The sequence below is a fragment of the Pyrus communis genome, chromosome 10 (genome assembly GCF_041283825.1).
Source record: "Pyrus communis isolate YQ-2024b chromosome 10, ASM4128382v1, whole genome shotgun sequence".
Lineage (NCBI taxonomy): Eukaryota > Viridiplantae > Streptophyta > Magnoliopsida > Rosales > Rosaceae > Pyrus > Pyrus communis.
The window spans coordinates 28,167,300-28,195,220 of NC_142574.1; the positions used below are offsets into that span (position 1 = coordinate 28,167,300).

The 27,921-nt window shown below is 38.3% G+C and overlaps 4 protein-coding genes across 6 annotated transcripts; 2 read left to right on the plus strand and 2 right to left on the minus strand.

Annotated features, from left to right (window-relative positions):
- The first annotated feature begins 14,061 nt into the window (after positions 1-14,061).
- On the plus strand, positions 14,062-16,298 carry LOC137728990 (pentatricopeptide repeat-containing protein At1g11290, chloroplastic-like). Its single transcript, XM_068467807.2, has one exon. It carries the CDS (start codon positions 14,063-14,065, stop codon positions 16,205-16,207), a length of 2,145 nt encoding a protein of 714 aa, XP_068323908.2. The 5' UTR covers position 14,062; the 3' UTR covers positions 16,208-16,298.
- Positions 16,288-19,703, minus strand: LOC137728991 (uncharacterized). Its single transcript, XM_068467808.2, has 3 exons — positions 18,958-19,703; positions 16,903-17,200; positions 16,288-16,630 (listed from the first exon to the last, which is right to left on the minus strand). Exons 1-3 carry the CDS (start codon positions 19,612-19,614, stop codon positions 16,569-16,571), a joined length of 1,017 nt encoding a protein of 338 aa, XP_068323909.2. The 5' UTR covers positions 19,615-19,703; the 3' UTR covers positions 16,288-16,568.
- A 631-nt stretch (positions 19,704-20,334) lies between these two features.
- Positions 20,335-22,880, plus strand: LOC137728065 (uncharacterized). Its single transcript, XM_068466953.2, has 3 exons — positions 20,335-20,714; positions 21,650-21,762; positions 22,468-22,880. Exons 1-3 carry the CDS (start codon positions 20,579-20,581, stop codon positions 22,552-22,554), a joined length of 336 nt encoding a protein of 111 aa, XP_068323054.1. The 5' UTR covers positions 20,335-20,578; the 3' UTR covers positions 22,555-22,880.
- Positions 22,881-23,122: 242 nt separating this feature from the next.
- Positions 23,123-27,438, minus strand: LOC137728064 (endoplasmic reticulum oxidoreductin-2). Of its 3 annotated transcripts, none has more exons than XM_068466952.2 (10): positions 27,003-27,438; positions 26,538-26,669; positions 26,121-26,376; positions 25,858-25,968; positions 25,219-25,337; positions 24,976-25,080; positions 24,616-24,818; positions 24,270-24,393; positions 23,425-23,738; positions 23,123-23,330 (listed from the first exon to the last, which is right to left on the minus strand). In XM_068466952.2, exons 1-10 carry the CDS (start codon positions 27,147-27,149, stop codon positions 23,327-23,329), a joined length of 1,515 nt encoding a protein of 504 aa, XP_068323053.2. In that variant the 5' UTR covers positions 27,150-27,438; the 3' UTR covers positions 23,123-23,326. The 3 variants fall into 3 exon arrangements, with proteins under 3 accessions (XP_068323053.2, XP_068323052.2, XP_088533844.1); XM_068466951.2 differs by having other exon boundaries at positions 23,429-23,738; positions 27,003-27,420; XM_088677718.1 differs by lacking the exon at positions 23,123-23,330 and having other exon boundaries at positions 23,421-23,738; positions 27,003-27,420.
- Between the last annotated feature and the right edge of the window lie 483 nt (positions 27,439-27,921).

The following is a 27,921-nucleotide window of genomic DNA, read 5'->3' on the forward strand; positions in this document are numbered from 1 at the left end:
TATGAACACAAACTTATATAGATGAAATTTGTTAGGGTTTGTAGTAATTAAGCCCACAGGTATTAGTCCAAGAACGTTAAATCATGTTTTAATAGTTAGTGCCGCCACTTGCTTTTAACATTAATTGTTAGGGCTGACGTCGGACCCATGTATTGTTAGGTGTCGATTCTTGGGTGGAAGTCAGATATCTGCGAGAGATAGGGTCTTTGTTGGGAACGATGGCTTCCAAATTTGCACTTTTCCCACCCGCAACCGAAGTAGGCATTTACCGTGCCACGTTTCGGATTAGTCGGCCTGATTTGGGCACAGTGATGCTGACAAAATTTTCTCGAGAAAACTTCTTTCTTCCGAGAAAATAATGGTCCAACCATTTGGCTGGCTCAAATTCATTTGGGTTGACAAGTTAGGAAAATATCCCAATCATGGTTTACCAGTACGCGATACGTACCGTGTTTGTTGGGCTGACAATGATCAGGATAATCAGTTTATTTAGCCCATTAAATTATGTAACAGTATGCTTTTAAACATGATTGATTAGTGATTATTATTGTTTGGAGTTTGATTAGTTTTGAACATGTATCAGATCTTTCATCCGGTATAGAGTAGCATATGATTTGGATTAAGGGCTACCCTGGGAAAACCTAACTTTCAAGCTCCAATTAGTTGTAGGAAAAACCATCAAACACAACCACACCAGCAAGCCCTTCTGAAAGCAGCGGGTCTGATTGACCTAAGGCGTCGTATGCCAGGAATGACTTTGCCCTTGAGCTCAATTGAAAAAAGAAAGCTCAGGCGCACTCTCGGTATTAGTTCAGTTCGAAACGGATCTGCTCCTATAATCAAAGATACAGCTGAGTTCGCAGCTACAGGCAAATTTCACATCGTCTTATCGCCTTCAACCTTCATAGCTGTACGAGAGTAGTGATCCCATCCCATTTCAGGAGGAGGGGGGAGGAGATGGCCACTATCGTCATTGCATATGCCTTCATAGCTTGATGATAGTCGGGAGAAGAGCTTCAAGCCATCAGCAAACTCAAAGGGTTTCAGAACTTAGTTGCTCACACTTGCAAGGAAAGTTTCAAACAAGGATAATGCTTGTATTCCTCCATAGGGAAACCTACTTGTTCCCCTACCTAGATTATACCACTAATTTGTGTGTGATCCAACACTCAATCGAATGTCAAAATGCTAGGTGAGGTTCTCGTACGACAATCCTTCCTTACATTAGGAGGAATCGCTGTGATTGTTGATGGGATAGATATCTTTTCCAATTCTTGTATCATTATGTAGTAAGAAGATTTGAGTTTGGAACTTTTTCCAATTCATTTTTGTTAATCAACTTTGAAAGTTTTGCTTCGAGTGAAACCCTGACTTGTGAATGTAGAAATTATTGTACTCGACTGTGGTTTCATGACATTTCTAAAGGTTGAGCCAGTATTGTTGGCACGACTAACTAACTATATCACAGTTCTTAATTTTTTTATTGCAAGCGTGAGCGACTGGTCGTAATACAACTCTCAAATTTTTATTCAAGTGATGAACATTTTAGACGACTATGATTCGATCTATAATTAATTGGAACTTGATCGATTGCTCAGCCTGATTTTCCAGCCATAGCCCATGATCCTAAATAAAAAATGCTAGCCTTAGCCCAATTATACATCCTTGAAGAAAATTGCAAAGCAAAAAGGCATACAGACGAACTTATACATGGTCCTACAAATCACATGCTAGAAAGTGCTAATTTGGACAAGAATGCTCAAAGGGAAAGGGATATGGATGTTGTCAAATTACAATCACTATACATGGTTGCCAAGCATAATCGGCCATATGATCATCCTCATTTATTCAGCTCGATCGTCATGCATTGGTCAAAGTTCATACATTATTTCTCTTCCATGCTTATAAATTGCTTCTTATCCGATTCATGAACAGTCACTACTCTTGGAGAAAAGTGTCAAATGGTCCACACTCATATTCTTGCTCTAACAATTTCCATGCTCTTTCCCTTTTCGTCTGCATCCTATCAGATATTTAGGGCCTTTTTCTGCTGGTTCTTTCCAATTAGTTTTTTTCCGGACGTGGCATTTGCCTTTTAGATCGTGATAAAACAAAGGAATGATGACCTAAGACGGCATGAATAGAGAACACTGCATTGTGAGCATAGTAGAAAGGAATTTACTGATGTACTTCAAACCCTGCTTAATATGTCGGCCGCCGAATCAGTAACAGATCAACTTGTAGTGTGACCAATGACTAATATATATCTTAAGAATATGTTAGTGAAGTAATTTGATAATAATGCCAGAGGGGCCATATTATAGTGAATGATCCGTGATGTGCCAATACCCATGGATCGTAATATGATGTTATTAGTCGCATAATGTGGTTCATTAATGCGGTCTAGAAATGCAATACATCTATCTAGATATTTGAATAACATGTGTTTTGTAACAATAACTATAGATAGCTATTTGAATATATAACTTTTTTTGTTAATGAGGAAAATTTTAAGACATATAATAAGGGTATAAATGAGGCCTAATTTAAAGTGAGACTCAAAACACATGTCTTGTTCGCCTTATCTTTGGGTTGCCTCTGCATATGACGATCTTGACGTACGTGTGCCGTGTGAAGTAGGACACCAATAAATGCGAAGAGCTAAAATAAAGTTGTCGAAATTGGTACAGTATGTTGGTCTGTGAATAAGCCGTGTGATCGAGAACGGACAATCAGTCAGGCCCCCCTTACCCCAAATTGTCAAATGACTCCATTGACTTATGTGGATAAAAACTAAAAAGACCTTACTGGATGAAGACTGAGTACGTACATAGCTCCAAGATTTCCATTCAATTCATAAAGTACTCGTGCTCATCTGCCTACCAAGCGATCGACGCAGTTCTAAACTTGGCAGCAAAGTGTTCATCTGATTTTCAATCCCCCAAACCCTAATTCCATGCAATACATGATCAGTAAATGTTCTAAATTTTACAGAGGAAGATACATGTGCTTGTTAATTTTACTGAGTTACAGTCAATACATGTTATAATTTTCTCTCTTTACCTAAAATGAAGTTAATTATAGTAATGTTTCCTCAAATAAAGTTGTACTAGTTGAAGAATCACCTCTGAGCTCAGGCTGCTCAGCTCACATGGGGCGGCGGAGAGAAGATAATGATAGGTCCTAACCTACACGACCTTTAACGAAAGTTTAATCCCGTACCAAATATATTATACTACGTGAATTCATATTTTCCTATATAATATATATATATATATATATATATATATATGAGACATTAATCAAAACAGATTTAGGTTAAGCACGACGATCATTCAACATTATTGAGTCATAGTGTAGTCAATTGTAAAGGAACGTTGTTAACTAATGATGAAATGATGAAAAGAAAGAGATACTGATATTGCAAAACTCTGAATTTTATTTCAAAGACACATAAGAAAGAAAAATATCGTGTGAAGACTTCATTTTTCTACTAAATTACAAGGTGTATTTATAAAGACTTAATTCTGAAACAAATAGAGTAGCAATCTAACCCTAATAAAAAACAGGGAATAAAACACAATCTTTATCCCACTAAAAAAACATGTACATAAATATCAAAAAGCCCTAACGTAAAAACAAACCAACTTCCTAACTTAAGGGAAAAAAAAAACAGTGTCCTAATTTAATTATTTTCCAACACTCTCTTCAAAAAAATATTTTCCAACAATTGTACCCAAAATTCAATGAAACAAATAAATAAAAAAACTCAGAAATATCTGGAATTATTCGATAATGGTATTGAAGTAGGCAGGTAATTGTGAGCTACTTGTTTGCAAACAAGGAGAGCAACTTGCTTTCTTTTTCCACAAAACAAAAAAGGAAATGGAGCAAGTTGAAAAGTTTCAACTTCAATATACAATATCCATTATCCAAAATTAGTTACTACATGATCAAGTAATACCCCTGTTCAATTCCAACCACATCAGGACCTCTATATAAACCGACCATGGCATACCAAACCCACAACTTATCCTTCCTTCTCCCTCTGCAATATTCATATACAAATTAAGCTTAGCCTATTGAGGTTCTAAAATCTGGTCCGACCTACTTATTATATTTATAACAGAATGTCCAACGCTACTGAAACTTCCTCATTGACCCCATTATCTGCCGTTGCACCTTCTCGCTTTCTTCCACTGCTTAAAAATTCTAGCAGGGTGCAAATTTTGGAAACAATACACGAGGAAGAATCCGAAGGCGATAATATGATTTCCGAAGAAGTGTGTTCTCAGATGCCTTCTTCACCGGTATCATCATTCTTTTCGACAGCCTGCTTCTTGCAAGTGATGGACAAGCCCCTTCCATCGTGCACTCGCCCTACAATTGCATGCCAGTACTGTGCTTAGAAAAGAAATTAAATATATTTAGGATCCATTAGCTAATTAATTTTTCTTTTCAACCGTTTTGTTAAGCTTAAGCCAAAAGTGTATGCTTCCATTTATCCTTTCATTGCCTGGCTACAAGCCTTTTCCATTGTAAACTGGTTATGTCATTTATGCTCCTAGTTAAGCCTAATTAAATCACAAATTAAGGAGTATTTAATTTGTAATAATCTCTGTGCCCCTTCCCCAGCCTATTTTCTCTATTAATTTTGCCCATTGCCTTAATTCATTTTTTACTATAATTTGTGCGGAGATTTTTGGATAAGAAATTAGTTTACATGCTACAATTTAAGGGTGGGCAAATGGGTTCTGGATTCGCGGGTTGGGGCGGGTTCATGCAGTTTGGGACGGGTCCAAAAATTATAAACACCAAATGGGGCGGGGCGGGACGGTTCCATGGAATTAGTGGGCCCGGCCTAAACCGTTTCCATGCTTAGCTTCGAGTCCTCAGCTTCAAAGGCAACTCCCTCTCCAGCCAAATCCCCGACTTCTCCGGCCTCCTCAACCTCAAATCCCTCTTCCTAAACGACAACAACTTCTCCGGCGTTTTCCCTTCTTCTATATCCGACCTCCACCGCCTCAAAGTCGTCATCCTCGTTGGAAACAAAATCTTCGGCAAAATCCCAATATCGCTGCTCAGGCTCCGCCGCCTCTACGTTCTATACTTGCAGGACAACAGGTTCATCGGTCCCATTCCACCGCTCAACCAGACCTCCCTCCGGTTCTACAACGTGTCGATTAACCAGCTATCCGGAGAAATTCCGGTGACACCAACTCTGATTCTGTTCAATGCGTCGTCGTTGGGGGTGCTAAGCTAGCAATAGAGAGAGGAGAAGGATAAGGGGAGGGGCCCATTGGCAAGGGAGGTAATAATGGTGGGAAACAGGGTGGGTTTTCTTGGGACGGTGAAGGGTTGGGGAGTTTGGTGTTCTGCGGAGCAGGGGATCAGCAGATGGGTTACAGTCTGGAGGATTTGCTCAAGGCGTCGGCGGAGGCGCTGGGAAGGGGCACAATAGGAAGTACATACAGGACGGTGATGGAGTCCGGGTTTATCATGACAGTGAAGCGGCTAAAGGACACGAGGTACCCGAGGATGGAAGAGTTTAGGAGACACGTGGACTTGCGAGGGAAGCTGAGGTTCCCACACTTGGACCCGTACGAACTGGCCCGTTTCAAAAGAGACCGGGTTAGGTCTGGATCCCATTTTGAAAAATTCAAAACCCACCCCGTCCCGCTCTGTTTTATTTACAAAAAAGTTTGGTCCGGTTCTTTCAATTTTGGGCCCGACCTGCCCGGCCCATGCCCACCCCTATTACAATTCGCAACCATATGGAAATAAACTTAGTTCAGAAATATGTTCAAGGTTCTCGCACTAAATTTTTAGATACTATATGATGTTTCATCTGTTTTTTTATTTAACCTTACTTTGCAACTAATTTATTCACATCAATTAAATACTTCCACATCAGTTGGTAACCAAAAATTAGTATAATTCTTAGTGTCTCTAATGTCATTGAAGATAAAAGAAAACACCAATAACTCCCTGATCGTTTGGTCTCTAAGATTGCATTGGAATGGAAAACTAATATATTTAAAATATGTTGAAAAAAAGGAAGTGATAAAAATGTGGCCAACTTAAAGGTAAAGACAGATTATGCATTGAAAAAACTTGTTAGTTCCAATTCTCTTCAAAATTGGAGAAATGAGAGAGTACATAATTATGCCTAATGCCTTATTCTAACCTGAAGAGAAAAAAAAATCATTTACTTCCATCTCCAATATATCTTAACTTTAGTGAATTAATTAATTATCTATATCAATTCAATTTTAAAAACTAAGTGAGGACTTAAAAGTAATATCACGTATAATGCAACTCTGACTATTGATGGAGATCCATTCTCCAAAAAATAATGTTATCTGCATACTTATTTTTACTTCTTATACATTCTTTTTAATTTTGAACTGTCGGATCAAATGAATTGAAGAAAATCAATGACTAAAAATTAACAAGAATGTATGAATAACACTATCCTTCTCCTAAATGTGGCCCAAATTTTTTAATATAGCATCATTTTCACATGTATGTCCTTAAATAATCTAGTACTTGATCGAGCCAACTCACCAACAAGTGTAAGAAAAATATGCTGAAATTATTATGATTCCATCAGACACTTCTTTGGCGGATTAACCTAGCTCTAGTTATTGTGTGGTCGAGAAAAATCTCCACGTCCTTGAATAAGGATAATGCTCGGGAGAGCTTTTATTTAAATTAAATTTTTTTAATAAAAAATATTATGTAGAAGGAGGTAGGCTTAACCTCATAATGAATTAGCAATAATGTGGTTCAAATTCACTATTGACGATAATTGAAATTGAACTTACGACCTCTCACTTACAAGTAAAAAGAAATATTAATAGACCGTAATACTAAGTGGTTATTTAAATTAAATTTTATAAATTATATGCAGTGATTGTTGATAATTGAATTATTACTTGATTGTTGATAATTGAATTATTACTTAAGTGTTAATTAACGTATTTATTTTCTATTAATAACACATCATATAATTTACAAATTTGGTATAAAATGTTAGTCTACTTAACATTACTCCTTTATATAATTAATCTACGAATGCCATGCTAGATGCATGCACTTTGGGTCTACACCGTCCACGTGTCCGTGCATAACCCATACAAGCGGTTTTGGGGTTACGCAATTTTGCCAATTTGGCAATTACGCGCTTATTTGTTACTACTTGTGAGGTGCGTGCTTTTGCCATTCTGTTAACTGTTAAAATTGAAATCTATCGTTTCCTACATTTTCTCCGATCGTTTTGCTCATCACATGACTAGGCATCTTGTCAACCGCTGATTGCTGCAGCAGGGCCACCCACCACCCTCCTATTTTTGCACCCTTCTTCCTTCACGAACCTGCACCTATATATACCATGCTTCACCAAACCCTTTTTCTCCAACACAACAATATTCATGAGCATACAATTCCTACAAGAGAACATATATAATATTACCTTTCCACCTCAAGAATTATACATTCAGTAAAATATGGGTTTGATGGAAAGGGAACTGAGGTACATGCACAACTGGGGTGAGGTTGCACCAGCTCTTGTCATCCCCCACGAGAAGCCTTCGAATAACGTTTCGAAATTGGAGACCATTGCTGAAGAAGGATCTGAATGCCAGAGCTTCGAGATTCTACCGAAACGAGTGGTGTTTCTCTTTCCAGTGTTTCTTTCTTTAATGACATACTTCATCTTCTGTAGACAGATTGCCTAATCTGTATGGGGAGTTCTCTCGTGTGATGTGGCCATTAGAGGCAAAATTGTATGTCGAATGGATCCATTCGCAGACTAGAATCTGGGGTGTATTCACCTAAAAAAGTGATGATACATTTTGCACATTATAAACGATTCTTTCATTGCTGATCTCTCTCTCTCTCTCTCTCTCTCTCTCTCTCTTTCTCTCTCTCTCTCTCTCACAGATTAAAGTTAAATGTTTTGACACGATTAATTAAATAGGTCATGCTTGAAAGAAATCAAACTAACACAACAAGAACACAATACGACTCAAATTTTACCCCCTAACTCTCGTAACTCGTAAAAGCATTATTACTTTGAAGTTAAATTTAAATCTTTCACCGATCTATGAATCAGCTTTGTGAATGATCTCTTCCCCTTAAATGATTCAATCTCAATAAAAAAAACAATTACATATTCAATTAATAGAATTATTGGAGAAGCATTATCCTTATGAAACTGGCAACTTGTGTGTCATTGAGTAAAATTAACCAAATTTTGACTAGCCGTTGTGTTAAAATACTCTAAGTTGAGCTCTATCTTATTCGGCAATTGGGGGAGATTTCGTTTTTATCTCTATATATAAGTGAGAAGCCAAAGTTACAATGTCAATACAATACAACATGAACTTCGTGGCTTGTTATATGCCAAGTACCTAAAAATTTTATTTATAATTTTTTCGTACAAATAAGAATATATATACATTTTAATCACTCGAATTACAAAATTTTTACTTGAGAATGAAACACTTCTAACAATAAAAAACCGCCATATGATAGGCAAATTGTAAAAGAAAGGATATGTATACAAAATCGTTGTGTTACAAACTTGTAGTCTTCTAGATTTCCTTCCGTCGACTTTTCCTGTGTACCTAACACTTGTATAATTCCAAATGGCTGAGGCATCGCACGCGGTTTCTAACATGTGGCTTTGTGAAAATTACGACGTTGTTAAACGACAAATCTGCAAATTTTAGAAAGTTCCTGGACTTCTTCAAACTTAATGCCTTACGTGTCACCCTATGATTGATCCACCATGGTCATTTGCCAGCTCCCACCTTCCAGAATCTCGGATCAGTTTTCAGTATATATAGAACGTTTGCACATATCGATTCCTACAAACTCAATATCTCCACTTCTCTCTTAGTAATCTTACAAGATTATTGATCATATTCTGTATTTTCAAGGTGCTTAATTTAGAGAAGCTGTATTATCTCACAGAGATCATGATGGTGAAGGAGGTGAGCTACATGCACAACTGGGGTGAAGTTGCACCGACCCTTTTCATATCTCATCAGAAATCTTCGAAATGTCCAGAGCTGGAGACAATTGTTGAAGAAGCGGGACCAGTTGGACCTCAGATTAACATTGAAATTCTACCGTTTTCAAAGAGGGCGTTGTTTCTGGTTCCAGTGTTTGTTTCTTGTATTTCTTATTTCTTGTTGTACAGATATGATGTTTGATTCTTGACTGGTGTACATGGAATAGATTGATAGATCGAGGGTAGATTCGTCTCCGAAGATATTTAGGATTAATTGCTAATGGATCCGGATTATGTATCATAACAGATTGATTAATTTCATTGCAATGTACATGCTCATGGCATTCACATTGGAAGGTATAAAGGCAGATTCTTTGACTTCATGAATTGATAACATTTTGCATTTCAATCTTAAAATTTTGTTATTGTATAAAGTATTGATCACATGATGACTGTATGTGGTCTCATCTTTTAACAATGACATTGCATAATCTTGCTCTTCGGTGATGACTTTATGTGGCTTCTCTATTCAACGACAACCGGTGTGGATGCTGATTCGGATATGTTGCGTCTATCGTGTTTAGTGATAGATTTGCATTGGTTTCATTTGTAGTTTTGTGCATGTGGTAGCCGTTTAGGGGTTTTACTCGTTGTGTGTTTGTGCAATCAATTTATTGGTTTGGGAATGGAAAATCACTTGTTTTCCTATGTTTTGTAAAGGGAAATTTTATTTGAACCCAAATAACCTCTTTCTACACCCAACTTAAACTTTAATTTTAATTGTCTTTTTTATTTTATTGCATAATTACCATCAAGTACAAAATGAAATTAACAATAAAACTAAAACTTATCAATAAACCCACTGCATAATTAAACTCTAGCATCACCCCTTATTTCATCCAAATAATCCATGTAATGATTTCATTCGGCCTTCTAGTGTATGCATGGTTCTTTCGTTTGATTAAATCACTACAGATACAGTACCAAGGATGAGACATGATTCATTCAAGCCATGAAACTGACTACCACTGAAACTTCATCTACTTCTGGTATGGATAGATTATATGAAACTTCGCCTGAGAAGTCCTTTAAGAATTGATAAAGCCATTTCAGATATGAAAGAGTAACAATATACCTAATTGACTGAACTAATGTCAATAAACGAATGGGAGAGTGAGAGGGCTAGAGAATGAGAGAGATTTTAAACCATGGAGAAAAGGGCCATGCTTCAGTAGGTGGTTTGATTTCAACTTTTGATGAATTCTCTCCAAAAAAAAAACCCAATGCATGGTTTTTATAGTTTCATAATTTAGTTTAGTGAAACAGAAAAAGAAATATTATTGATTGGTAACCCTATTATAATATAATTGCAAGGACGATCATATTGCGTATATTATGAATTTGTCAATTTTTTTTCATAGTCCTAACTTGAAATGGACTTCTGTTTTCAAATTTAGGATTTCTAATTTCTAAATGGGTGTGGAGAAAAATTTATAAATTGAATTAAGTTTGTGATAATAGTTTAGGTAGTAAATTTGGGTTTAAAAAGATATTGGTAGTTTAATTCAAATTAATATGGGTGAAAAAAGTAAATTAAGTGTAGAAAGAGATTACATGAGTTTAAATAAAATTTCTCTTTCGTAAATCAGGCTGGGAAAAAAATGTAATTAATGCCCAAAAATGAGGTGGGAAAATAAAACCCACGAGGGATGGAGGGTTTGCATATTACCCACTCTTTTTTCCCGTCATTTATTACGCACTGCGAACATCAATCACATTTGTTTAGGACAATATTATCCTCATTAAATGTTGAAAAACCAAATATGCCCATAATTACTCTTCGTACTTTTCTTTTTCAATTTTATCCCTAGTACGAAATAAAAATACAAATTTTTTTTTTCCAGAATTTCATATTTACTTTCCTATCTTTACAAAACATGGTACTAGGAAAATGTATTTCTCATCCTCTAAGAAAAGACATGGGAAATTATTTTCCATGTATTCTTTTTCGCCAACCAAATGCGCCTTAAAGCATTGATGAAGAAAAATATATCACTAATGTAGTATATATCCCAATCATCATTATGGTTCACTTCGTGTCTAGGATTGAAGTGGATGGTATATGTCATAAAATTCAATGTGTGATGAATGAAAAAGTGAAGATAGAAGCGTACGATTTTCATTTTTCTGGGGGATTAGAAGAATTAATTCTACTATCTTATGGGACCGAAATGAATGAATTTTCCTCATGGTATTTTTATTTTCACCTCACCTTAGGACAAAAAATTACTTCATTTCCTTAAAGAATCTATTAAGTTAGCCAATTCATTTATGACCAGATCATACTTGAAGGCTTTGAGAGGGGAGATAGAGAGATAAGAAATATTGTACCTTGTGGGAAGCCAATTTCCTTTTTCAATTGATGGCACTATTGCCAAAAAAATTTGGATAAAAACCATTCCATGCCTCACATTGCAACGTAATGTTTGTTTCAATAAGTTTCTTCCTAATACATGACATGCATGCATTTGCTAGATATCTCATATCTTCTACTTTTGCATAAAAAAAAGGCTAGGTGAGCACATTATCAGGCTGATCAATAGAGACAATGAAGTGAACGCGATGACTACCCAGCGCCACATATATGCTTTCATGCACCAATATATATATATATATATATATATATATATATATATATATGTCAAGCCACAAATTCATTGAACAACAAGATATACGTAAATCCAGAGAGGAACAAAGGAAGAGCATAGAAGAACACCCCCTTCTGCACAACTTGGAAGCTCCCTTCTGACCCCTCTTCGATTATGGGCTCTAGTTTTGTAAAGCTGGAAGATTTTCTGTTGTGGGATGTCGAAATGGCCGCCGGTGCAACCTCTCCCCAACTCTGCATGCTTTTGAACCCCTTCCCCATTTTATTTCTCTCCAAACTCTTTGTATAAAGATTGCTTTTGAAGATGACTTGCTAGTTCCTTCTTCTTCGTCGTCGTCTTCTTCTTTTTGGAAGATTTTTCGGGTGAAGGGTTTTAATTAGGAGAAGAATGAAGAAAGGTTTTGAAGGAACTAGCAAATCAATGGTGTAGGGAATTGATCGTCAATATTATTGCGTTTTTCAATTGGGAATTAATTGGGATAGAGTGACATAGATTATATAGGGCTCAAAGGATGATTAGGGTTCCGAAAATAGGGAAAGGAAGGATGGGTTTCGGAAACGTGCACCAACCAATATATTGCAGGCAAATCCATGTTTGAACATGTCTTAAAACTAAATTTCAAATTATGGTTTTTTTTAGCCAATGGAATCCATGAAACTTGTTAAATGTTTTTTTTTTTTTTTCACTCAAAAGGATATCAATTTTCATAAAATTAGGAAAGATAGTAGAAAATTCATAGTCGTTGTGAAACCACATATTTATACCACATTGTTGCACTACATGATATGGCAAATGATTCCTACAATTGCTAGCCAATGAGATTAATTCATTAATTGATGTGTCAAGTATACATCATCTACCACGTGAAATGGTACACCAATGTGCTATCTGTAGCATTTTCCATGTAGGTTACTTAAAAATAGAGACCAACTTGCATTTCACCCAAAATAAATTTTCATTCATCTTATAGTACAAGGATACAGAGAAAATCTTCCTCATGAAAAAAAGAAAAAAATATAAAGAGAAGAAAAAAAAAAGGATCCCCTTTCTATTTTTCCAAGTACAATTTTGAAACCGCTTGACATTTCGATAATTCGTGTGTGAGTGTTGATGTTAAATTACTTCCACTTGATTCAAACTATTCAAAAAGTATCATCACCTCTTCTATTTGGAAATCGGTATGTGCAGACGTGATGTCACATTGATTAAGATGGTTGTGTTCGCCGATGTACCCAAATTTAAATTTCATTCTCGCACATATAAGTGTAACGGATTTTCTAACTAATTAAGATTGATGTATTGTGTTGTTTGGCTATGTGTTTTTTTATGTGTTCCTTATGCTTCCATTAAATAAATAAAATTTTTCTAAAATTCACCAGAACAAGAAATATTTCGAATTTTCAACCGTTAAATTTTTGTTTTAAAATAAAAAAAATCGAGATTAAATATTTTTTAAAAATTAGGAGTTTACTGTGCTCCGAAGCAAGAGGTAGTTCTTAGGTCATCTCCAACCGAAGGGTCCAAAGGCCAGAGGGCCGAAAATAGCTTGAAAACCGTCTCCAACCAAGGGTTAGGCCAGAGGGCTGTGAAATCTCAGAGGGCCCCACGACATCGGAGAGGGCTAAATGGCTGGCCGTAAAAACCGGAAATCCTGTCGGTTATAACCGATAGGAATACGTTTATATGATTTAATACAAATGTATTCTTGTTGGTTATAACCGACAGGAATTTTTAAAAATAATTTTGAATCCAATGGCTAGCTGGCGCCATTTACCGTTGGATTCAAATTTTTTTTTTTTTTTTAGGGTTTTTTGGGCCTTTTTTTTTTCCTATAAATATCTAAACCATTCCTCACAAAATTTTCACCATTCCTACCATTTCAATTCTCATATTTTCCTTCCTCTTTCAAAAATCTATCCTTCAATTTTTTTAATAATTTTGAAATGGCCTCTTCTGCAATGAAAGGTAGGGCTTGGACCCGAAAAGAAGATGAAGCTCTTTGCAAGGCTTATAGATGGGTGTCGGAAGATGAGGGAATTGTCAAACTAATTTGTAGTTTTTAAATTTAATTTGTCGTTTTTAAATTTTAGTTGTAATTTTTAAATTTAAGTTGTTGTAGTTTTTAAATTTGAATAATAAATTATGTTTGGCCTTTTGGCCCTCGGTTGGAGACGGTTTTTTGTGACAAGGCTAAAACAAGCCTTCTGGCTCTCTGGCCCTCGGTTGGAGACGGATGCAAATATAGCTTTGTACTGTTCATTAAAATATTAATATCTTGAAGAATCTTGGAGGACCAGAGGGTTAAAACGAGTTATGTGACCAGTCATCGGTTGAATATGCCTTACATTTTACATGAAACCATCACACCAAGAATATGCCCCCGGTGGCCTCACTTCTGCCTGACATGTTTCAACGGTCACCACACATTCTCCACAACCCTCTCCTCCTCAAATTCCTTCACTTTCCCGCTACCCAAACAACCCCTTTCAGCACGCTCTCCTCCCTCTTCAGCCTCTGCACCGAACCTAGAAAGCTCCAGCAAATCCACGCCAGGTTCGTCCTTCACGGCCTGCACCAAAACCCAACACTCTCTTCCCAGCTCATCGACCGCTATGCCAACCTTGGCCTCCTCGGTCGTTCCGAACAGGTCTTCAACTCTGTCACCGACCCAAGTCCGATTCTTTACGACGCAATCATCAGAAAGCTGTCGGAGTTTGGTCAGTTCGAGAAAACCCTTTTGGTTTACAATGATATGGTCATGAAATCAATTTACCCAGATGGAAATACTTATCCTTTTGTTTTGAAATCGTGTTCGGATACTAGAATTGGGGGAAAGATTCATGGGCATGTGGTGAAATTGGGTTTTGATTCGTATGATTTGGTGGGTGCTGCTTTGGTTGATGTGTACGGAAATTATGGTGGATTTGGAAATGCAGGAGAGGTGGTTGATGAAATGTCTGTTTGGGAGGGTGGTTTGGATTTTTCGATTTCCGAGGCTTCGCGAAGTGGGAAAGCAATGGAGAAACTTGAGCCTGAATCGGTTAATTCAGTTACTGTGATTAACTTGCTGAGATCAAGTGTGGATTTGAACTCACTGAAGGCGGGAAAGGCTGTTCATTGTGTGGTGGTTGTGAGAAATTTGTGTGAGGATTTGTCTGTGAATACTGCATTGTTGTCTATGTATGCCAAGTTGGGTGATTTGAAATATGCAGAATTGTTGTTTGGAAAAATGCCTGACAAGGACTCTGTTGTTTGGAATATAATGATCTCAGCTTATGCTCGAAATCGGCATCCTAAGGAATCACTTGAGCTATTGAGATGCATGGGAAGATCAGGGGTTAGAGCTGATTTATTTACTGCAATCCCTGCAATTTTGTCAATTGCGCAGTTAAGAGCTACTGATTGGGGCAAGCAAATGCATGCTCATGTGATAAGAAATGGTTCAGATTATCAAGTTTCTATTCACAATTCTCTTATTGACATGTACTGTGCTTGTGATGATCTGAATTCGGCACTAAAGATTTTTGACTTGGTGCCGAACAAGACTCTGGTTTCATGGAGTGCAATGATCAAAGGATATGTAACCCATGATCGGAGTCTCGATGCGCTTTCTCTCTTCTCCAAGATGAAAGCTGATGGATTAGTTGTTGATTTCATTACAGTTATTAACATCTTGCCTGCTTGTGTGAACCTTGGGGCACTAGAGAATGTAAAGTACCTTCATGGGTACTCGATGAAACTCAGCCTTAACTCGCTTTCATCTGTTAATACGGCGTTTCTAGTCAGCTATGCGAAATGCGGATGCATAGAGATGGCCCGGAAGCTTTTTGACGAAGAAAACATCAACACTAAAGATGTAATCACGTGGAATTCTATGATTAGCGCGTATGCTAAGCATGGAGACTGGTCTCGTTCTTTCGAGTTGTACCACCAAATGAAGAAATCGAGCTTGAAACCAGATCAAGTAACCTTTCTCGGAGTACTGACAGCCTGTGTAAATGCAGGTCTTGTTCAAGAAGGAAAGGAATGTTTCAAGGAGATGGTTGAAAAATACGATTGCCAACCAAGCCATGAACACTATGCTTGCATGGTGGATCTGCTAGGGCGTGCCGGGCATGTCAACGAAGCCAGAGAGCTAGTAAAATCTATGCCTTTCAGACCGGATGCTCGGGTTTGGGGGCCTTTGTTGAGCGCGTGCAAGTTGCATTCGGAGACTGGAGTTGCGGAGTTCGCTGCTGAGAAGCTTATAACTATGGAACCGAAAAATCCCGGAAATTATATATTGCTTGCCAACATATATGCTGCAGATGGAAAGTGGGATAGAGTTGCTAAGATGAGGAGTTCCCTCAGAAACTTAGGCCTGAAGAAAACTCCCGGATTGAGCTGGGTTGAGATAAACGGACTTCAACATGAATTCCGAGTAGCGGACCGTTCTCATCCGAGATCCGACGGTATATATGCCACATTAAGAAACCTGGAGTGGGAAATCAAGGATGCAAGAGACAGAGATAGCGTATAGAAACAGTCATAAATTCCGATTTGTACATTGGATTTGGAGGAACATTTTAGCCTTCACTTAAATTCTTAAACACATTTAAGTTTTGATTTTACTTCCATAAAGTTTTACTCAAAACTCAAACAGCATCCAGAAATACAGATAATAAGCTCACGATTAAATGCTTTAACATCGATACAAACAAGTTCTAAGGCAAAATTGATATGTTGGATCAAGCAACGCCACTTTCGGTAACAACTCTCATGTCTCCGGTTTCTCAGCAACGCCAATAACCACACAGGCACACGCACAGGAAGCCATTACAAAGACCGTCAAGCCAATTTCTGTTGGTCAGCTAGTTTGATTTGGTTATAACTTATATGCCTTATGTTTCTGCATCGTGTTTCTCTTCTGGTACGCTTTTTCCAACCTGTGGCCGTTTGAAAGCTGTACAAGAAGGAACGAGAGAATAATAAGAGAACTGGCCACTTGACACAAGAATTACAGAACAATTCTACATTCATAAACATAATCGCATATTCACATTGCAGCATCGGAGCAGGTAAATTGGAAAATCAAGATAGGTACTATGGTACTACACAAGCAAATCCAACTGTTCGGGAGAAAAAGATAACTCTAGAACAATACGACTAATAATTCACTATACATGACATCCAACAATAAAGTAATTCAAGCAACCACACAAGCAGAAATCTTACATTTAAGAGATGATCCAGCCAGACAAGTAAGCCTTGATTTTGTGTTAGCCTCGGCCAATGGATTTGGCTTCTCGGTAACAGCCATGCGAACATCCCAAACACGTATAATCCCATCTGACGAGGCAGATGCCACAAGATAGGGATCCTCATTGACTTCAGCACCAGCTTTGCTTGTAAGCGTAACAATTCCCTTCACACGGGTAGGATGTGCATCCTCAATGCAGTATGCCACTTTCCCACTGTTTGTGTCCCACGCTGTAATACTCCGGTCCTCACCACCGGTAAATAAAATTCCATTCTGGCAAACATTAAGAATGTAAACTTAGGCAAACTGAAAGGTGAAAGATCTTACCAAAAGGCAATGCAATGGAGCAATTCCCTTAAACAAATGGAAGTTTAAAGACAGTATAATAATGGGTAATAAATATTTCCCCCACGGGTTGAACCCAACAGAACTACCCCATATACAACAAACACATATAGCTTTGTGTAAGGGTCAATTTGGGAATGCCCTCGGAAGGGCTAGAAACACTCTTAGATAACCAAAAGCGCTTATGGCAGTGTTTGTGTTTGGGTTAATATTTGAACATTGGGCTGCAAGTGTGTGAAAACCCAGAGATGCCAATTAAGAGAAGACAACATCAAGCCCAAAGACAAATTGGCGTCTTCCCATTAATGCATAGGCCATGTGCCTATGATTTAAATGTCAAGTGATGGGGACTAACTCACAATCAGCCAAAAAGTACTTTTCAATGGCAATACAAGTAAAAAGCTGATGACTCACTACCCTCCAAGTGCTTTCGGGTAAAAGCAAAGTTACTGCAGTCAGGCTAATCTGCCTATAAAAGGAGGAAGAGGCCCCCGAGACAAGGACACTCAACCAATCAAACAAACATACAAACTCTGCTCTCAAGCCAGATTTGCATCTAAAACCTGTAATTAGCTCAGATCTCAGTCCTTTTCAGGATATCCCCTTACAAAAGCTATCTTTTGTCTTGTTTAGAAGCTTTGCTATCACCCCTAGTGGCGTAGTATGGGTTCCCTTGGGTAAACTGGTTTACCATCCATCCCTTTCTAACATAGAAACCTCTGTAAACGCAAAGAGAAGTGATTGCAAGAAGTTCAACCTTGCCCGACAAGGTGAAATCTTGCTTCAAGTTCTTTGTGTGTTTTCTAAGATAATAGATCTACTGCTTAATGTATTCTCCAGTATGTATTCAACTCATTTTCGCCTGTTTTCCTACTTTAAAAGTCTTATTTGTATCTGAATCTGGTCAGCTTAACGGACATGCTTTCATTTAAAACCAATCAAGAACCAAACAAATGACTTAAGGGATCTGGACTCTCCTCATTCGAATATACAAGACTATGAACTGAAAGTCCTTGATCACAAGACAAGAAAAAGAACTTAATGTGAACTTAACCCATCCACGACAATTCTTTGATAACAAGAAGTCTGAGTAACTTAGGGCGCAAGTAATCGACTAAACACAATCTTATTCTACATTTGCTATACTGAGATAGCAGTGGCATGCCTAGCACTTAGTTAGTTTTGACTGCGAGCCTCAAGACCTACACCTAAGACCCCACAAAGACACCTTTCAAAACTAACTATGCCCTCTTCTTGCAGCACATCAGGCAAGAGCCCGACTAGACATCCAAAGTGCCAATCCCTTAGAGAGTTGTGCTGAGAGCCGAGGAGCCCTCTCCGGAGAAATCTTCGCCCGAAGAGTTTGGCTTGGTGCTTTCTAGAGAAGCACCTGCAATTCAGAAAACACTTTCAGGTGCTTCTCCTGGAAGCACTTGGACTTTTAACAAAACTTTTGCTGTGCTTATAATAAAACAAGTTCTAGCATAAGTGCTTATGATCAGAAGTGCTTACAGAAGCAATCCAAACGGGCATCAAGTGCCTTAGGATACAATTTTTGGGATTCTTACGCACAAATCACAACAGCAGATAACCCGATTACTCACATTATCAATGTGCAGATCATAAACTGCAAAAAGGAGACAAATTTAACCCGGAACCGAAAACCCAAATGCCCGAAAACTCACCTCACCGGGCTCAATGCACAGAACCCGCTTCGAATTCTCGAATTCACAAAGCAACTTAGCATCCTCAGCCTCATGAACCATCACCTTCTCCTCCATAGTCATATAGAACTTCTCTCCGGAGAAATCATAGCTCACCAAGCTTGCCTCCTTCGCCACTCTACAATAGAAGCTCCTCTTCCCCCTCACCAAATTAATCATCGCCAAGCACTCGTCTTTCCCCACCGTCAACGCCAGCTTCCCGGACGGGTGCAACGCCACGTCGTTAATCGCCTTCCTGTGGGGCTTGAGGGTCTTGAGGAGGACGAAAGGGTCGGCCTCATAGATGCAGAGGGACCCCTCGGCGTCGGCGGAGATGAGGTTGAGGGGGAAGGAGAGGTGGGGAGGGGTGAAGAAGGATAGGGAGGTGACGGTGGCGGAGTGGTCGTGGAGGGACCCGAGGGAGGTGGCGGAGGACATGTCGTAGAGGTGGACGGTGTCATCGGTGCCGCCGGATGCGGCGGCTGAACCAGCGGTGGCGACAGAGGTGATTGAGGAGAGGTGGGAGGGGTAGGAGAAGAGAGGGGTTAGGGTTAGGGATTGAGAATCGGGGCTAGGGTTTAGGGGTCTGAGCTTGAAGCCCCATATGAATTTCTCGTAGGAGCCGGCGATTAGGCTCATGGTGGAAATTGGCGCTAGCGGTTCTGCTGATTTTGCTTGATGTGTGTCTGCAAGGGTTTTAGGGAAGGGAGAAGGGTTTTAGTACTCTTACCTGGAATTATTTTTTAGGAGAACTGATCTTGGAAACTTAACTTTGAGTTTTAACACAAAATAAAGAGTAAAGTGATAAGAACAAAATAAAATGTAAAGTGAATAGTACAAGGATTGACATTTTAGTGCAAAAATTTGGTTTTTCGTTAAAGTGAATAGTACCGGAAGCTTTTCGTTAAAGTCTCCTTATTTTTTTGGTTTTTTAGCCAATATGTTCCATCATATTCACGTAATTTCTCATTTTAGTCCTTAAGATTTGAAATCAATAGTAATCTCTGACTTTGTTTATCATCAATTATTTTGATTATTACGTGAAAATTTTCTATTATTTGTTTTTTTGTTAAAAGAAAAATCATTGGCTCATTATTTATTAAATTGAAAGCATTTTTATCATTTTGGTTTTTATTAACAGAACTTTTCATGAAATAATGAAAATGCTTGAAAATTGACAAACTTAGAAACCAATTCTATTAATTTCAAATCTTAAAAATCAAAATAAGAAGTTATGTGAATTGTAGCTAAAATTTCTTATGTTTTAAATGACAAAAAATTGACCCAAAAAGCCCAAAGGACAGGTGAGAGGCCCAAACAAACACAACATGCTTGAGACTCGAGGGGAAACTAGGAAACGCGGTCGTGAGTCCGTGTCCGTGGCATAAACCGCAAACGGAAGAAGAGATGTAGAAGAAAGGTCAGGGTGGCACCTTTGCCGTACAATGTTGTCGGCTTATAATTATACCTAACTTTGTTTACCGATGTTGTACCTATATACGTGTACAGAAACATCCTTGGTAATTCCGAGCTATTCATATTAGTGTGATTTGCCCGGAGAGGATTTCTGGGAATTCCGAGAGGGAAAGGGACCCCCTACCCAATGGGTCAAGAAGAAGAACAGCAACAACTGCAACAGCGACAAGGAGAAGAAGCTCCTCCACCTTCTTCTCAGGCGACCTCTCAGGAACCCTCCACCCAAACCGCCCCTCCTCCTCCCCCGTTCGATCCCAGTCGAAGTAACCCTCTCTCTCTCTCTCTCTCTCTCTCTCTCTCTCTCTCTCTCTCTCTCTGCAACTAATGTTTTTAAGATGCCTTTTTATGTATCTGAATTTTTTGCATCTGTTTTTTTATTTTTTTATTTACTTATGGAATCTGGGTTTATTGAAAGGTGTTGAATTTCAGAATCTAAGTTGAGTTTCTGCAGGTTGTATAATGCGATTTAGTTAAGGTTTACGTGTTAGAGCTTGTCAATCTGTTAAATTTTATGTTGGGCGAGTTCTTGTGATATTTGAAATATCGGGTCAGTGATTGCGATTTCTTGTGTAACTGCATCTGTGTTAAAAGTAATGTATTTCCCTGTAGGATGTTGGAACAAAGATGAATCCTTGTTCTTATGTTTGACATATTTCCATGTAATTTATGATTGAGAGTTCTGTAATCTTTCCCATTCTCTTTGAGATGGTTTTGATATGAAGCTCAGAACACGCGTTGATACTTCAATAACTGATGATAGAGGGCTTGTTTGAATGTGCTTTTAAAATGACTAAAAGTGCTTTTAGAGAAAATGTTTTTTTTTTTTGTTCCATGAAGTGTTTTATACAAGAAGCACCAGTTATGGGCTTCTTCCAAGAAGCACTTTAAGTGCTTTTCCAAGATTTACTAACATTTTTACTAAAGATTGTTTCTAAAAATATTTTCATCAAAAGCGCTTTCAATTATTTTAAAAGCACATCCAAACCAACTCATAATTTGTCATGCGTCCAAATCACATGTTGAAATTCATTCCCCAATTCAAGTGCTATCTCTCCTTCGGAAACTTCAGGTCAAATGTGTTGTTCTTGCCATTTACTGTTAAAGCAGGATTTGTTATTTGTTCCTTGTGGGTTCCGAGCACTGACATTGTAATGAACCTTTAGAAAGATCCTAACCTTTGTCATATTATTTTTTGAAGTGATTGGCATCATCAAAAGAAAGGCCATGATAAAAGAGTTAGCTGCTGCATACCACGCAGAGTGCCTTGCATACTGTCAAGAGATTTTGGAACTTCAAAGGAAATCGGATGAGGTCAGAGACGATGCACTCTTATTTATTTACAAGTTTCTTTTGATTTATTGTTACTCATCTGATGAACACGTTATGCATGTTTACGCATTGTGGAATGCGTTAATTTGACAGTACAGTCTAACTCCCTCGTCAAGTGATCTGTATATTCAAATTAAACAGTTTGTCTAGGAACGGCAACAAAGCAAAGGCAGGGTCAGTTTTTCCGTCCCCACCTTGTCCAGCTAATAGAGTTGAAATGGGTGGCGGGGAGATGTTACGCTTGCTCCCAGAGTATTCTGATGAAACTGGGGTTCGTTTGATTAGAATTCCTGTGATGCCTTCCCATTCTGGTCAGTTGTAATTACATCTCTTGAAATCGGAGTTAGAGTATAAGCACTCTCTCCGTCCCTAGACTCACTCCCATCGGGACTGGTCCGCATGGGGCTTGGCTAGTAACGCGTTGATGACTCTTGGCTTAGGCGATAATGCTATGTAGTGTAGGTTGGAGTTTGGTAGGTCTACGGTGAATAGTTTTCCCGTTCTATGGCTTGAAGGATATCTCGGAAACTTATTATGCCTTGAAAAAATTGCTTAGTTCTCATTAATCTTCTCGATTATGGAATTTCGCTGTATGTATGTCGTGATCGCTGGTTTTAAGTTTTACATATAATGATGATTTCCTTTCAATTGGTTCTCACTCTTGTTGGATTTTGAATATGGTTGCAGCCATTTATTGACCTGAAACCTCCAGAGGATATGAAGAAGGAGATAATGCGGCCCCCCAAGCGTCTAAAGAAACCCACTAGACGCTGATATTGTTGTTAGCAGCTTACTCTCGGATATGCACAGAAAAGTTCCTTGAAGCGTAGTTCCCGACTTTCGGATATACACAGGATACAAAAGTTTATCATCTCATATGATGAATGTAAATTTGGAACGATGCACGAAAAGTGCCCTGTTATTTTGGTCATAACGGTTGCAGAAGCAGCAGTTTGTAAAAATTGGTAATCGCAAGGGAGCTTCCTTTGTCTAGTTTTGTGTAGGTTTTACTTATCAAATGTGGATCAGATGAATGCTATTTGTCAGAATGTATCTTGTTTGAGTGCATCAAATATCAATAACAGGAGGGATTTTTCCAAGTGTTGGGTTTCTTTAGACGCTTTGGACACGTACGCGTTTGAATACTGGACACTTTGAAAAATTTCTCCAGTAGCAGGGTACAAAACTGCCAACATATAATCATGTTGCAGATGAAACAAAGGGCATGCGTGGGACTGCTTCAGTTGGAAGCACTTATTCACTTGGAAGTGCTCTTGATTGTTAGAAAGTGCTTTTAGACCTTCCAAAAGAAGGCGCAAACATGCCCTCGCAAGAATGGTACTTAATTAAGTATAACAATGGCATTATCCTCGCAAGAAAGTCAAGTAGGGTAATTGTATTCCAAAAGTTCAAATTTCAGTGAAGTACAAAATTTACAATGCTCACGTTGTTTTACTTCACGTTTGTGTACACGTCTATATCCCTTTGCTGTTGCTTAAACGATTTTGAAGATGTTCTGTATGGATGTCTCGCCGATTAGTTCTCCTTACCTGCGAAAACATAGGTAATCCGCTTAGCAACAACAAAAATCGAAGAGCTAGAATAGGAAGGGTGATTAAACATGTTGAACATCAAGTTACCTACCTACGTTTTAACGATGCCCAAATCTTTTGCAACGGGCAACTTGGGGCTGGTGTTTTAAATATTGACCCCCACATCCTTTGCAACGGGCAACTTGGGGCTGGTGTATTAAGCATTGACGCCCACATCTTTCGCAATGGGCAACTTGGGGCTGGTGTATTAAACATTGACGCCCACATCCTTTGCAAAGGGCAATTTGGGGTGGTGGGTGAAGAAATCTGCCCTTCTGATCCCATTTCATTAACAAACTTGACGGATTCTGAGAGCCGATTTAGTAGGTTCACCAAGGCAATCACCTCATTCCTTTGCAGGTGCAGCTGAAGAACAATACAATAGAGTTCAGTTGAAATACAGAGTGTGTCGGACACTCAATTACACCTACAAATTATGTACAAATGACAAGTAGCATTTGAATCTTCATGCATGAGTTGGCAAACGGAATTAAATAAAATTGCACTTCCATTTTAAATTGATGAGAATACTCATTTGGGATGCAGGTACACCTGCGGTCCACAACACAGGAGTCATAGAGATGACCATACGGTCCATTCCCACAAAAATCACTCTTGATGTTGATGGTAAGTTTGTATGTGCCGTATGTCATTTTTAACAAACTAGGAAATGATGTCGACATGGCTTACTGCGAGTTCCATAATTAGGATCCATTAGATAAGCCATAAAATCACAACTAGAATCTTAACCTCTATTATAATTAGGGTCGATCAGATAAGCCAAAAAATCTTGGTTACTATATAAAATAGCTGTTGTGACCTTACTAAATACCATTGCAGGAAACATGTTTCTTCAACCGAGTGCCATACAGAATTAGCTTTTAACGAGATACTTACAGTTTGAACAGCATTTTGTTGACCGTCAACAGAGAAGAGGATTTTAAGTGCGGTGCCAAGACCAAGGACCTGAAGCTTCCCCCAAAGTCGACATTTTTCACATCCGACACAATCCATCAATGCACTACAATGATAATGCAAACATTTAAATTAGTCACATAAATGATATGGTTCTGAAGCCACCCGGCCCTACAAAAATACACACGCACACACTCATACCCATCAATGCACTACTTAGTTGATGCAAGTTAAAACTTTGGGTTACCCTCAACATTTTCTACGAAAATGATAATCATGATCAACTACTATATATAAGACACTAAGGCCAAAAGAAAACCTATGATACCTGATGTTTCTGAACTGTTTCTGTATTTTCTGCTTTAGTTCAGGTCCACGTTGGCCTTTCCACAGCTTAGCTTCATCAAATGGGACAGGGCAAGCAGCTTGTAGATTGGGATTATAGAGTAGCTGTCTCACCAAGGATTGTGTCTTGAGATCCTCAGTAGGATTACCAGTGTCATATTCAGCATGTTCCAAGTAATCTGCAGCCTGAATGCATTTGACCAAGATTGATATTATTGTCTCAGAAAGATAAACAATATGAAAACGTAGAGATAAAACTATTGTCAGTAGACTCAGCATGCTTCAGTATCCCTGCCAGTAAGAATAACATAATACTTTGAAAAGGATTCTAGCTTATTCCCACCTTTGTCACTGATCGGAGAACGAAGAGATACGTGAAGTACAAGTTTCTGACACGGTCTGGGTATCTTAGGACCCGATCATACAACAATGAGAGATTTGGACCCCACTGAAACAGAAATTTTAGAAAGAAGAAAAAGAAGTAAGATCTTTACATATAAACAGTATGAAATGTTTCAGAATGGAAACAGTGTGTTGTCTGCATAAAATGTAAGTTTTAAAGGAAATTATATATCAGAACTTGTACCGTCTGTGTAGTTTCATCAAGGAGATAATCGGAAGCTATGTGGACTGAAATAGAGGAATGAAGACCAGATATCAACTTGTACAGAATTCTTTCTTCAGCGCATAACTCTTCAGATGGATCTAGAGACGAAGTTGAAAATGAACACGATACTTAGTCTTAAATACAATGAAACATGCAGTGCAACTGTCCAAAATATTAACACTAAGTGTATAAACTGAAATATATCTCAGAAGCACTGCTAACTTGTAATTTTAAAAATAAGCATACAAGTCAACTGAAAAACACATGCAAACATTTTGAATAGGAAGATCGAAACCCACTACGTAACATAATTACGGTCAACAGAAGTTAATCTGCTAATGAATAGACACCCAAAGTAGAATGGAGTACAACCGGAAATGGACACAATGATATCACAAGATCCCGGCTAACCCAAGTTATAAGATTATGGTGCCCGCAATAGTCCAACAAAAGGGTTCGATAAGAGCTCCCATTAAACTTGTGCAAGTAGAGCAACTTTTAAGAAGCTTTAATAAGCATTTATCGACTAACTTACATGTCTAGAAACAATAAACAAGAACATTTTAGTCACATTCATTAGAGTGAAAAAAAAAAAAAAAAGAGGAGAAAATATCTTACATTTAGGACAGTTCTCTGCGTAGACAGCATCCCATATCCTTCTAGCAGATGCACCAGTGTAGCCGGTATATCGTTCAGGATTCAGTTGAAGATTCACATATGTCATCTCAGCTGCAAATTTAAAGGTGCAGTTAATCGTTGCAAACTCAATAAAATATTTTCGAAGAAGATACAATTGGCAGGAATGGCATTCAACTGCAAACATAAGCTAACATATACGAAATAGAACTGTTAAGTTGAGAAAGAAAAGCAAGGATACAAACCATTGTCTGTCTCATCGTCATTTGTCCAGGGATTATCTATTTCTGTCCATCCTCTGAAAGCTTTATTATCTAGTGTACGATCAACAGCTGCTTCAGGCTTTCCCTCCTGACAAACAAGATCATCCACTGGAAGGCCATGATAGGGTTTCTTGAACGACTCGGGGAACTCACTATCTGGGCATTCGCATACACTGCAATCCCGCAGACGGCACATACCATCATCAGGCCAGAAAGGGCAGTCGCACCATAACTTAACCTAATACAAATTATATCAACCATGCTCCACAAATCAGATACACAGCAGAACAACCGAGTGCTAATAATAAATTTCAAGAATCGTATACGGCAGCAAAGCACCAAATATCCGATTAATTGATACTCAGACATGCAAATCTAGCACTATACAGATCATCTAACCTTGAAATACCGGAAGAACGGAGTTTTGACAAGTTCTTGGAGTGATGGATGCAGAACTTCCTTGTTAAGATGGTCTGCGGTCTCGTAATCACAACAACAATCCTCCACTATCCCACTGTACTTATGCGTTTCCTACACAGATCATGACAGGGGTAAAAGTTAAGCAAAAGAACAATCAAAATCCCAATTTTAACAACCAACAGAAATAAAATTTTAACTTTTACTAACATCAAGTCCAATTTTTGCACATATTCAAACAACAAATCATTCATCTGATTAATGTAAAGCAGGATTTAAATTCAGCACAATTCTGATTAAACAATTTCGACAATATACCATCTTACTTACAATGACCAATAATTTAAAGCTCAAAACTTTCACAACCAAAAACCAACTTTTCAATTTTCTCATGACATTTTCCCTCTACTTTCTCGGCAACCAAACAGAACATGCAAGAAACCATACCTGAGTACAATTACAAGCCTTGTTAGACCGTCCAAAGAACGATATCTTCGGAGCACGTAGGGATGTCATGGCGACGGCAACGAAGACGGCGATCACCGCCCCGACGACCCAAACCCATCGCCTCGGTTTTCCCTTCGCCCCAACCATTAATGCAACAAAAATTGTGAGCAAAAGCCTATAAATCTCAATAAAACCCTGTTTGTTTCCCGAGAAAATGAGGAGGAAAATTATGGGTTTTTGGTTGTGATCTCTGCTAGCTTAGCTGGGAAGGAAATGTATTTATAAGGACGGTTAAGTTTTAATTGGGAAGAATTAAAGAGCGGTAAGTATTGTTTGATGGTTTTTGGGGTGATTAATTTGATTTGATTAGGCGGCGTAACTGTGGGCGAGAAGGAAAGTGCCGGGAAGATCAACGGCCGACTGTGGGCGGGTGGGCAAGGTCCTAGAAAAATCGGCGCCAGCGGGCTTGGGGAAGGAGGTGAGAATTTTGGGCTGGGCCGAGTCAGGAAATATTGGGTTGGATTAGTGTTTTTCAATCTATGGCTGAGCTGGTTTTAAAACCCAAATCTGAATATGCAATGAGCTAAGGGCCCTTTGCCCTTCAACATTTAGCCTAATTTTAATGTCGCACTATTATAAATAGGTAAAAGTTAAAGAGATGATCTTTATTAGTAACAGGAGTGAAGTAGGTGTAAAATATCATACTATAATTATAACACAAGGGGATGACAAATAAAAGAGGGAGGGATAGATAATGATGTTATTGATTTTTTCTTCTTCTCAGTCTATTTTGATAGCACATGAAGCGCTGTATTTATAGAGCAACTTCAATCAAGCGTAATAATTACACCTTGAAATTTACAGCACACACCTTTTGAAAATACAATCCTTATTCATTTCCCTAATCAATATTACTGTG

Excerpts from the sequence above, each read along its gene's own strand:
- LOC137728990 (XM_068467807.2), top strand. The coding sequence starts at position 14,063 with ATGCCCCCGGTGGCCTCACTTCTGCCTGACATGTTTCAACGGTCACCA.
- LOC137728991 (XM_068467808.2), bottom strand. The coding sequence starts at position 19,614 with ATGAGCCTAATCGCCGGCTCCTACGAGAAATTCATATGGGGCTTCAAG. Across the intron at positions 17,201-18,957 it reads TGTGCATTGAGCCCGGTGAG|AATGGAATTTTATTTACCGG; the intron begins GTGAGTTTTCGG and ends AATGTTTGCCAG. Across the intron at positions 16,631-16,902 it reads GGCTGGATCATCTCTTAAAT|CTTTCAAACGGCCACAGGTT; the intron begins GTAAGATTTCTG and ends CTTCTTGTACAG.
- LOC137728064 (XM_068466951.2), bottom strand. The coding sequence starts at position 27,149 with ATGGTTGGGGCGAAGGGAAAACCGAGGCGATGGGTTTGGGTCGTCGGG. Across the intron at positions 26,670-27,002 it reads AGGCTTGTAATTGTACTCAG|GAAACGCATAAGTACAGTGG; the intron begins GTATGGTTTCTT and ends TGATCTGTGTAG. Across the intron at positions 26,377-26,537 it reads CGTTCTTCCGGTATTTCAAG|GTTAAGTTATGGTGCGACTG; the intron begins GTTAGATGATCT and ends AATTTGTATTAG.
- LOC137728065 (XM_068466953.2), top strand. The coding sequence starts at position 20,579 with ATGGGTCAAGAAGAAGAACAGCAACAACTGCAACAGCGACAAGGAGAA. Across the intron at positions 20,715-21,649 it reads CCCGTTCGATCCCAGTCGAA|TGATTGGCATCATCAAAAGA; the intron begins GTAACCCTCTCT and ends TATTTTTTGAAG. Across the intron at positions 21,763-22,467 it reads TTCAAAGGAAATCGGATGAG|CCATTTATTGACCTGAAACC; the intron begins GTCAGAGACGAT and ends ATATGGTTGCAG.